Below are 12,265 nucleotides of genomic sequence, written 5' to 3'. Positions count from 1 at the left end.
GGCTTAATATGTCAATTGAATGGAGGAATTTGAGCTAAGCTTTAAAGGATAGCTTCTGTTTTGAAATATAGGAGCTTTATTTAAAGTTAAGGGAATGGTAACAGGTAGAAAAGGCAAGACATGATTAGTCTTATAAAAACTGCAGATTGGCTAGATATGGTAATAAGAATAGTATATTAAGAGGCAGTACAGATTTTGGGAAGATTTGAATTCCATATACATAATTTATGTTTAACTTGGTGGAAATTAAAGGAGCTCTTACAGGTCTGTAGGAAAGAGTTGATAAAAGCATTGTTTTCAGTAGATTATCGCTACTGTAGTAGGGAGGAGAGCCTGCAGGTAGATTAGTTACAGTATATATGAAAGAAACCGTAGCAGGAATTTGTGAAATAAAATTATAACCTATAATTATGAGTTGTAGTTCTTCTGTAAGACTTTAGGACTTGAAGATAGTATAATGGTGACTTAATACTGCCATATGGAACATCTATCCTATAGTACCACAAAGGTAAAATATCTTTTGAACAAACTGTCCTGAATTTATTTTTAGGGTGGAACTGCCATATAGGGAATTCTGGGCTAAACGGACTATTGTATCTATTGTGTCAGCCAAAAAGTTCGTTTGGTTAATGAATATGTTCAATAAAGTTTTTGGTGGAAATGAAAAATGTCTTTTATTTTTACTTAAAACCGAATGAACTTTTTGGCCAATCCAATAGATTTCAACTTAATTCCTGTAATGAATAGTTTCATAGAGCAGCTACAGGACCCTGTTATTTAAGCTTTGTGAAACTTAAAAATATAAAAGATCAGCTTGGCTTTTAATTCGTTTTCACTTGCTTAAACAGCTGGCCAAAGTTTAGATGTTCCTTTTGAATTTAACATCTATATCACTGTCAAGATTAAGAGAGAGGACCATTTGGGCAAACAGAAGTTACTTTAGTAGTTAAAATGTAAGAAGGTTAGCTTTTAATTATGCTAGTAGAGTGGGTATCAACAAGAAAATTTGTTAGAATGCTAGCCTGATTTTTGTTGTTGTTGCCGTCGTTAATCAGTTTTAATGAGCTTTAAAAACAATAGTTAGTTCCCAAATGTGTGTTAGCCTAACAAGAAATTTGGGACCAAAGTCTCTGGAAGATTGTCCAGAGTCTAAAACTTGACTATAATGATCTAAAAAATTGACTATTAACTCTAAGGTTATCATAATGTTGTAGTTCAACTGTGTCCTCAAAATAAACAGAAAACCTATTTAGCCAGGACTAGGGTTTGTAGTTAAATCCAGCAATTACACACATTCAAGTTTCATCATTAGATATATATGTGTTTATAATTGTTATCAGTATTTAATTTACATACATCCTACCTTGTTGCATAGGTAGGATACTTTATGGCTTCTTTCTTAGAACTGCTCCTGTGGTGTCCTCTACTCATGTAGTGGTCTTGTTGAACCTTCTGGCTCTGTGGTCCTCTGCCATTGTGCCCTCACCCACATCTGCACTCTAACTTTGTGCCCACCTCTTGTTTTTCTCAAGTTTGCAAATAGTACCAATCCTTAGGTTTGAGGGAGAAGTTGATTACATGACTGGTTTCAACTTTTAATCATTACAACCATGCTGTGTGTGAGGTAGAGCAGAGAAATTGAGATTCACAAAAAATAAGTAATTGACCCAAGAAAACTTAAATATTAAGTGGCAGAGCTGAATTCTGACCCGTGTCTTTATTACCAGTGTGTCTGTCACTGGTATCTGTTGCCTCTGTAAATAAATTTTTCATGTGTGTAGATTTCAGTAAAATTTTAGGAATGGTGGTTAATGTAACTTAAGACAAAGCGTGAAAGCCATAATGGACTTACTCCCATTCTTCCCCCACGTGGTATTTGCCACGTCAAATCAATCACTTACTAGCCTAATGAGTTTTTATTTGGTAGAATGTTAGAGAAAGTTTTGGTAGTGAATCTTTCTGAGTACCCTATGCCCACATAGGGCTACACTGCCCTTTGCCCACTCAACACTGTGGTGATATAGTGGGTTGGATTTGGTGGTCTCTAGGTGGGGAGAATGGATCCCTGAATGCCTTCCTGCCTCCTTTTCTACATGTGTCATATGTAATTCACCTCTTGTATGCTTACATTCCCCAACCTCCAGAGCACTCAGCCGTAAGATAGAGCTTTCAAATTTCATAATCCACTGGGTCCACGAACTTAACTCCTAATAATTTCAAGGTATACAAAGGAGGCTTTTTTTTTTTTTTGTAAAACTTGATTAATTTGTAACTGTATACCTGATTAGCTTGTTAAGAATCAGAAAGAGAGTAAATGCTACTTTTTCCATTTTTGGATCAGGGTTAAAAAAAAATGAAAGGGAAACTAGAATGTGAATTCTCAGCAAATTGTTGAATATAACATTTTAGGAAGGATTTTAAAGCCAGGAGCTAGAATAAAGACCGATTTTCCATGTTAACATTTTTTAAAAGCATCTGTTAATATGTATGTTTATATATAGGTGTATATGTACATCTGCTAATATAATAGTGTGTACCTATTAAAGTGTATCTGTCCTATTGTGTATATATAAAATAACAATTGAAATGAGGCTTAATCAGAATTAATAAACAATGTCATATAAAAGATATTATTCCTAACTACCCACGTACTAAATTTTCATGAGTGTTTAGCATGTTATCTAGGATCCTGAGACTTTCTTCTGAGTTGGTTATCCATATGCCTAGTAATAGCTTATTTACTTGTGTAGGTAGGGATTTATGTTCTAGAAGACATAATAATCAGTTACCATGTTGTTCACACAGATAGAATAGCTTTTGTTTTAACATTATCTTTTAAAATTCTAAATTATGCTTTATCTCCATGAGTAGAAATTAAAGTGAAAAGGTTTTTATTCATATGTGAAAGAATTTGTGTGTAATTATATTTTCCCACCTGTGAAATAGTCTGTCTTGGTAGGTATTGCTCCATCTCTGGGAGTCTTTGAGATAGATGTCTACTTTAAAGGGTCCTACAGAATGTGTAGTGTATATCAACTAAGAGAATATGGAAGATCTTAAAGCGTACCACTTTTAAACATTCAGTCTTTAATAGCCTTTGTTCCAGAAAAGGAAATATTACCGTTTTGAGCTAGTATACATAACTCTCTTCCATTCTGTTTTGGGAAGCTTAAACATATTTGATATTAAGAATTTAGAGCTGTTTTATAAATTATCTAGATCACGTTTTCCATTTTACAACCTTTTATCTTCAACTACAGATTTGTTCATTCATGGAACAAATTAAGCTCTATTATATGCAAACCCCATGGTGAATAAGACACAATCTTTGTGCTAAAGGACTTTGTAGGCTAGTAGGAGAGATAAGACCAGATCAGGAGCAACTATAATACAGAATAGCATGTAATATATTCACATGTGAGTAGTATAAACAAAATGGTAAAGTTAGTTATTGGAAGAAAAGATCTTTTTTAGCTCTGAGGATCAGGGAGAACTTCTCTGAATAGGTGGCAATTATTATTATTTTAAGATGTCTTTAAAAAGGGTAATTTCACGAAGAGGCATTACTGAGTGTATGTAAGTGGTTAGATACAAATAGAGTGGTAGTTTATCTTGGAAATAAACTGTAGAGTCAAAGAAAGATCAGCCTACACTTCACTTTTATTCCATAAGGCTGGAGGAGTAGAAATCATGAGAAGTGTGAGATTTTATAAGATAAGGGAGGAAAAGTGGATTCATTCTCCTTAAAGATGTCAAATTTTAGATGAAGAGAGGAAGTAAGGAGTAGATGAAAGAGTTAGATTTGGAGTCAATGAAGGAGTTTTCACACCAGGAAATTGGTGAGTTCACAGGGTACAGTGTGGACAACATTAGGAGAGGCAGGTCGTTAAAGAAGGTGGAATGAGTGAGGGGGAATATGTGAAAGTTTAAAGAACAGATTTAACCCAGTAGAATGGAAGTTTTTGAAATACATAAGAGAACTGGACACAGTGAAAGTTAAATGCTGTTACTATTTTGAAAATACCTAGTGTAACCAACCAAATGACACAACACTTGTATCTAAATTGACTGTGTAGAAGTCTTTTCATGGTGCTTTAAAATACCCAATGCAGATGTTTACTTCAGTCTTACGTACTTAGGGCAGATCGTTTGTTTATTCTTTTCCTGGGATTCTTTCCAGGGTATTATAAAATAATAGTCATTGTTTATGTAGTGCTTTTACAGTTTCAAAAAGTTTTACATTGAAGAATTAAAAAATTTTTTATACTATATACACACACACATTTGATATTAAACTTTGTTTAAATTTAATTTCACTGCTTGGAGAAGAATCTTAAAAGGCTTGTGGTGGGGGGTATTAATGTTCTCATTTTACCAGATGATGCAACCAGCTTTATTAAATGACTTGCCCAAGCACACTCTTATCTTTTAAGTTTTATGTTTTTCTTCAGCTTGAAAAAGCTTCTCTCTGGTAAAGCAGTTGAGTAAAGCGGTTTTTTAAAAACTTATTGTGGGTGCTTAGAAACTTGCCAAGGATCTAAAAATATAGTCTCTGAGAGAGGGTAAGTGAACTGCTGCTCTCTTGCAGACTTTTTGGGGTTCCTTCTGTCTTGCTGCAGTCCTTGGTAATATCATACTGCAGGGCTGTGAATAATTCACAAACCGGATATGCCCTACTGGAATAATTGTGTGTTATCTCCTCTTTGTGACTTAGTCTCTAGGTGAAATTGATTTTAAATAAATTGATTTAAATTCTAATTTAAATCAGTAATCAAGAAAATACCATTTAATCATTTTCCCCACAGAAGCACATTTTTATTTAACCTTAATAGATAGTATCTTAAACTCAGTTTTCATTTTCCTAGAGGGACATTCTATACATTGAAATGTAATGCTTTATTTAAACTTTTTCAGGTTAATTTTGCATCTGTATCAGAAACCAAATGATTTGGTTGTTTTATTTACATAAGCCAATTGAAATAGATACTGCTGAAGTTTATCTTGCTCTACTGATTGTTGATGGATATTTGACAGCCATATGATAATGTAGACAGTTATTTTGTTTGACATTAAAATGTATTTCTTTGTGCCTTTTTCTTTCAGATACATAATTTTTAAATGAGAATGATACTTTTCAAAGAAATATTTCAAATATAAATAAGCATTGTGGAAGGAATCTAGGGAGTATCTAGATCAGTAGGAGAAATTTCAAATATTGGATTAGGCAGTGGCCTCTTTCTTTTCTTCCATTGGGAATCTTTTTGATTAGGATTTCCAGCCAGTAGATGAGGAGTAGACTGGAGCTCCAGGTTGGAAGCTGTCCCTACTACCACTTCTCTGCTCTTTTCCAGAATTCCTCAAAGGGAGCATGGAATTCACCAACAGAGTGTACAGCTCCTCCTCAGCAAAGGACTGCAAATCTGCTCTGAGTGAATCACAGCTGATTCTTAGGGGATAGGATACTTTCTTTCCTTGTTCCAAATAATCTGTAGAGAGACTTGAGCTCCTATAAGGAGTCTGTGGATCATTCACAAAATGATTTGTAAAGATGTCATGATCCCTTTGTCTCAGATCAGGGGTTCACAAACTTTTTCTGTAAAGGGTTAGATGGAAAACATTTTAGACTTCGTGGCCAAGAGGCAAAGTCGATATAATATAGATACTTACATACAAGAGAGAAAGCAAATGGTCACAAATTTTTATTTGCAAAATTCAATATAGAATAATTAATAATTGAATACAGTTTTAAAAATACAGGCCTACTAATGAGAAGAATGGAATTTTTTGGTGGGGAGAGGATAATATTTTGCTTACTTCATGTTCAAAGTTAGTATTCCCTGTCCTCAAATTGATTGTGAATGTTCATCTGTGAAAACTATTCTTAGCTCATAGGTTGTATAAAAACAGGTGGGAGGCCAGATTAGTCCATGGGCCATAGTTGCTGACCCCCTGTGTTAGACCATAAATTGCCACTCTTCTGTTACTTTTGAGCTTGAATGAAATTCCATTTATGTAATCCTTTTGAACATTCAAAGAGAAATTGGTCTTTAAGGCTTTAAGTATAATTTTTACTGAAGTATTCTGTTTGTTCTGGTGGAGAAACAGAAGTCTTGCCATTCATTGTCATTCTAGTGAATGTCTAGTCTTTTGAGAATTTGTTGAATTTTTAAATAAGTAAAAATTTATAAGGTATCTAGTGAAGGAAAAATTAGGTCTATAATATGTAATCCCAAGGACACAAAATATAGTGTAGTTTTAAGTATTAAGCATTCTGTATATTACATGTACTAGGAAATTAGTGTCTTTTATATTAAAATTTTATATTCAACCCATCCTACTTAAAATTTTTTTGGGTTATTCAGGACAAAGAAGGCGAATTAAAAGGCAGAGCCCTCTTAAAATGGCTAATAATTTAGCAGTTGTGAGAATGATGATTTCTATTCCTTTAACAAAGGTTTTCAAATGAACTGAACATTATTTATGCAGTTGCATAGTTAACATGCGAAACCACAATCTACTCACAACTGATTTTTGTTGTTGTTGTTGCTTTTTATTTTTCTAGGATTTCTGTCTGTGTAAGATATATTCATTACCCAGTAATGAAACTTTGTATATACCATATGGCAGCCTTGTTCCTAATGTGAATTATAAACAGCATGCGATTAACCGTCCTCTGGTATGAGATTTATATCTACTGTGGCATTCACTAAAGCGTCTGTCTGATGGTGTGATGTTTTAGGACTTGAATATTTGGTGTTTCTTGGTTTGTTTTAATTTCATATTTTCACACAAGCTTGGTCTGTTTACCTTTATTTTTGTGTCCTTTCTTTCTGTGTTCTCCCCACCTCTCTGCTTCACCTTTCTTAGCAAAGATGAGGATTTCTACCTTCAACATACATTGTTGGTCTTGTCTTCTGTTTTTGTTAGGAGGGACAGCAGTGTGATAAAAGAGGAAATCAAAGCCTTTCTTGCCAATCGGAGGATTTCCCAAGCAGTTGTTGCACAGGTAACAGGTAAGAGCTGAAGAGCCCTTTATTCTGGAATCTTGTCTAGTCTCTGCCTTCTAGTGCAGATGTTGGAATATTGCTTGCATTTCTGCATTGCAGTGCAGATCTGTCAGCTTAGGCATAATAATGTATGCCTGTGATTTAAAACCCATTGTCTCCGACATCTTGGAACTTCTCCAATGACTTTTTTTTTTTACTTGTGCTAGTAAATTTTACAGCATTTGTAATAAGCACAAAATTCCCTATTTTATGGCTAAAAAAGGATTCTCTGGTTTTCTTGTAATTGTGACAGAGCTTATGACACATGCACATCCAACTGCTATCTACATTTCATATTTTTAAAAGCTTCACAGTCCTCCAAATCCAATCCCTGATTTTACCAATTAAAAAATGATGCATGAGAGTAAAGGAAGTTGTGTTTTTTCAACCACTTTTCTGTATGTGAAAGCTTTCCTCAAAGCATTACTGAGAAGATAAGAATTACCAGTGTCTTCTCTTTGTTTTTTATATCCCATCCCATTACCCACCCCACCGCAGCCCCATCCTGAGTATGTGGTGTATATGTGTCATTCTCTATTCAGATTGCATTTTTATGGAGTTCTTGAATTTTGGGGTAGCATGTGTTTTCTTTGTTGGTCTGTAGTCTTCCTTTCTTGGATATCAATGATTTATAAGACCTTAATAAAATCAACTATGTCTTAGTCATGAGAGGAACCAGAAACTCTTTCAACTACATGTTGTAGTTGATACATTGTTGTGTGTTGTACATTGATGGATATGAAAATTAATTTGTTCCTCCCCTTCCTTTTTTTAACATGCCACTAGCAGCTCTGTGACTTCGGGCTTTTTAGCCTCTGCACCTCAGTTTCTTACTTCTGCAATGATATAGTTGGATCTGGTCTTCAACAGTACCTTCCAATTTTAAGATACTATTTCTATTCTCTAGACATTGATACATATTGATGCTCATTTACCTAAACGGTTGTTATTGACCATTTATTTGGTTAAAAATGAAACTTGAGATTTCAGAAGTCTTAAATTTCACACCAAGAATCTAAGGTCAGCCAGTCTTAATATGTGTGTAACATATTACACTAGTAATGTATTTTTATAAATGACACTTCCGTTCGTGGTAAAAAGAAAAAAATTTAATTAAAGGCATGTCCCTTCGCCTAGAAATCTTAAACAAAAGGACAGTGTGTGAATTTAATTTTTGTAATCTTCAGTTGTTTTTCAGTAGGATATTTAAAATAAATTGTTACCTTTATCTTCAAGGATTAAGGCATGGTGCTAAGGGCATTGTAAGGGCAAGTTAAGTGGGTTTTACCAAAACCCACTGATGTGCACTATGGAAAGATGGAGCGTTGTCTTTCAGGACTTTTGTTTCAGCCCCCAAGATTAGTAGCAATAGTATCTTCTAGCTTGTCAACCTCAAAAAAAAAAAAGACAAAATCGTACTGTTATAGACAGCATTATAAAGTTGAATTTGCCCAAGTGGAAATATTTCTGAATGTCTAGAATACCCTGAATCTTGAATCATCTTGGACTTTTTAAATAATATCTTTTGAAACCCATCAGACGTTGATGCAAATTATAATAAAATACCTTTAAAAGGAATTTCTTAGCCATATCTAAAGCATTAGTTATACCATTCATCAAATCCTGCCTTTTTGGGGTTTTTGTTTGTTTGTTTTGTTTTTTCTATTCAATATTTTTCCTTAAGTTTTTTTTAAAACTTATTTTATACTGGAGTATAGCCAATTAACAATGTTGTGATAGTTTCAGGTGTACAGCAAAGGGACTCAGCCATACATATACATGTATCCATTCTCCCCAGTACTGCCTTTTGGAAAGGGAAATTAAAAGATGTTTTAGCATCTTGCTACTCAAAATGTAGTCCATGGGACAGCAGTATTGGAAGCTTATTAGAAATGTAAAGATACAGAGTATCATGCTATACCTACTGAATCAGAATTTACATTTTAACCAGATCTCCAGGTGATCTGGGTGTGAGAAGTGCAGTTCTAGGAGACTGGTAAGCTTTCCTGATGCTAATTTCAATGGATTGGCACTGTTTAACATTGCCCCAGTCAGTGACAGTCATCATGATGCCATCTCCTGTTTTTGAAAGCAAGAGTTGAAATTTTTACACAGGTATTATCTGTTATAACACATGGACTTTTCTTTTGCCACTGTAATCATAAGATTTGGTACTGTTAAAACTTCTTGCCCACATTTCTGCCTCACCCCAACTTATTCTTCCTCCTCTTCATTCCTAGTCCAAAAGCTGGTTCATTTCCCCTTGATCAGATATCTTTAATGTTCTCCATTGTCTAGCAAATGAAACGCTTTATAATCTACTCCAGCCTTCTCTTTATATCCTTCTCCTATTCAGTATAATCCCTAGCTGGATTCAGCTATGTGCCATTTTTAGTATTCTGGTCACCTGGATGCTAATAAATCGTTGATTGTGCCTAGGACACCTTCACCTCCTCACCTTGGTCTTATCAATTCCTGTTTATCAACATTACCTCAGTTATTATCCTCATTCTGACTTCTTTGATCACTTTAGCCCATGTAGACCTCTCTTTTTTCTGAAATTAATACACTTAGTTTACCACCCTGAGATATTAAACCTCATTTCAGTTCTGCATTTTATAGTAGTATTCTTTAAAAGCAGAGATCTTTCTTAGACCTACTCAAAGAGTCTAGCATTGCACATACTCTCTGAAGATCTCATGTTTACCTAGAAAGGGAGTATTGGTGAAGCTAACACAAGCTACACATGTGAAAATTTATCCAGTATGACTTTGTCCAGTGGTGTTCCCCCTCTAGAAATATTAATTTGCTCAACAAATGCAGCATTAATTCCTGCCCTTAAGAAATTTGTATTTTTCTTTTATCTACTTTAATTCAATTATTTACATAAGGCAGGGGAATGAGGATGATTTATAACCAGATTGGTTCATTGTCCTTTTGGTCAACTAACTGAATTCACGTATTTCTCATGTATTACTGTGTTACATTTTCACCCAGCCTGTCTAGCCATCAAACTAAACTCAGGGGCAGTGCTTTTCATTCCAGAAAAGACATCCGGCTAGAGAATGGTGAGTTAGTGAGAATCAGTATGAAGCTTGGCCCTCATAATTGGCCCACCTGAGAAAGAGTGGCCCGAGTGAGGAAGCCTTCCAGGTGCCCAGGGCTCACTCCTTGGGGTACCTGATTAATATATAGGCACATTTTTCTGTCTAAACAAATTAATCAAGTGTATCTTAAAAGAATGTGTACCTGATGAAATCTGCCACAAAATAAAGTTTAGGATATGGTGCTCTGGAATCTGTCCTGTATTGGAGTCTCTTAAAGTCAGTTAAGTTTAACTGTAATATGTGAAATAATGAAATAAATCAACCTTGGGATAAAAATGAGAACGAGTGGTGCATAACAAAAGGAAATGCTAAATAAAAATGTGTAGTGAGGTGCAAAATTATAACACATGGGCTTGTTCCAGAAACAAAATACAGAGGCTTCTTTTTATAGATTTGGAGGATTTCTATAATAAGATAAACAAGAAGTTCATGGGTGGGGTCTGTATAAATAATATCCTACTGATAGGAAAAATGACAGTATAAACAGGATATAATAACAGTGCCTGCTGAATTTCCCAGCATGTTATTTGTAGCTTTTTTCACAGAGTCACAGCTGCTCCCACCAAGGGTGGATTTTTACCTCTGTAAGAGGTCGAGCAACTTTCTAAATTCTCACTAACAGTGGTGGGGTGGGGAACATACATAGCCTTTGCTTTAGTAATAAATACGTATGTTTTATATTCACTTTCAGGGTGAAACATTTTCTTGGGCTATTAGAATTCTTAAAACATGATTTTCTTTTTAAATGACCTCTGGGAAAAATCACGCTGGCAGAATAAATGAGTAAATGGGCAATGCTTGAGTGAGTGCTTATCAGCTAAATAAATATACTAATTAGATTCATGTCCTCTTAAAAAATAAATAAGTGAAAGAAGAAAAATTAATCATCTCTGAATTTTAAGAAATTTATCATAATTCTGTTTTCTTGAATGATAGCAGTATAATGGAAAAGTGACCATTAAACTTTTGAATCCCAAAATTCTAGTCCTTCTGTCAAATAGCCTTGTGATCCAGGACAAATCACGTAACTTCTCTGAGCCTCAGTTTCTTTATTTATAAGACGAGAGGTTTGACCAAATGTTTTCCAAGTATCTTTTCTAGTTGTCAAATTTCCGTTCTGTTTTTAAACTGTTAAGTACATTTAACAAGTATGCATGTTACCCCTATCTAGTGACTCTCATTCCCAAAATGTAAGAATTTGTATAAAGAGAAGCTCTGAAACAGTTTCAGAAGTGTTCCAGCTGTATTCAGATCACTTCCCTTTTCTTAGTTATCTTTAAAATGAAGAGTAAAAGCACTACATATTCAATTTAATTATGATAATTTCTTTACAAAGTAGAACTTCAGACCAGACACTAAAAACCAACTAAAATGTCAATATACCTTTTTTTAAAAATAGACTTTATGTTTTAGAGTAGTTTTAGGTTCACAGCAAAAGTGAACAGAAAGTATAGAGAGTTCCCATATACCTCCTGCCCCTCCACACACACACAGCCTTCCCTACTCTCAGCATCTTGCACTAGAGTGGTACTTTATTATAATATGAACCTACGTTGTCACCCAAAGTCCATAGTTTACTTTAGGTATAGATAGTTTTGTACATTCTATGGGTCTTGAAAAAAGTGTAATGACTAGTATCTACCATTATAGTATCAGAAGATGATACTGTAGTTTAATTGCCTGAAAATCCTCTGTACTCCACCTATTCGTCCTTCCCTCTCTCTCCCCTAACCCTTGGCAACTGCTAATCTTTTTACTGTCTCCATAGTTTTGCCTTTTCCAGAATGTTATCATATTCTTTTCAGGTTGGCTTCTTTCACTTAATAATATGTATTTAAGGGTCTTTAATGTCTTTTCGTGGCTTGATAGTTCATTTCTTTTTAGTGCTAAGTAATATTCCACTGTCCAGATGTACCACAGTTTATTTATCCATTCACCTACTGAAGGACATCTTGGTTGCTTTCAAGTTTTGGCAATTATGAATAAAGCAGCTCTAAACAAGTAGAATTTATATCTATATTAGAAAAGCAGTGTTGGTAGGGCATAAGTCACAGACTATGGTATTGTCCTATTATAATACAACCAAACATAATTATAATGCTTATTTAACAA

The 12,265-nt window shown here is 34.4% G+C and overlaps 1 protein-coding gene across 11 annotated transcripts in view; it reads left to right on the top strand.

Moving 5' to 3' along the window:
• HMBOX1 (homeobox containing 1) overlaps positions 1-12,265 on the top strand; it is a 187,305-nt gene that overhangs the window by 91,561 nt on the left and 83,479 nt on the right. For all 11 annotated transcript variants that reach the window (XR_003790686.1, XR_003790685.1, XR_003790684.1 and 8 more), the window contains exon 4: positions 6,928-7,013. Coding sequence is in view for 7 of the 11 variants with exons in the window: in XM_029201896.1 (XP_029057729.1) it covers positions 6,928-7,013 (86 nt within the window). In the remaining 4 variants the exon portion in view is untranslated. The remainder of the gene's footprint in view (positions 1-6,927; positions 7,014-12,265) is intronic.

Source organism: Monodon monoceros, unplaced genomic scaffold (assembly GCF_005190385.1).
Source record: "Monodon monoceros isolate NGI ecotype Baffin Bay Population unplaced genomic scaffold, NGI_Narwhal_1 Super_Scaffold_5, whole genome shotgun sequence".
Classification (NCBI taxonomy): Eukaryota; Metazoa; Chordata; class Mammalia; order Artiodactyla; family Monodontidae; genus Monodon; species Monodon monoceros.
The sequence above is the reverse complement of the archived record's forward strand: the minus strand, read 5'-3'. Positions and strand labels throughout refer to the sequence as shown.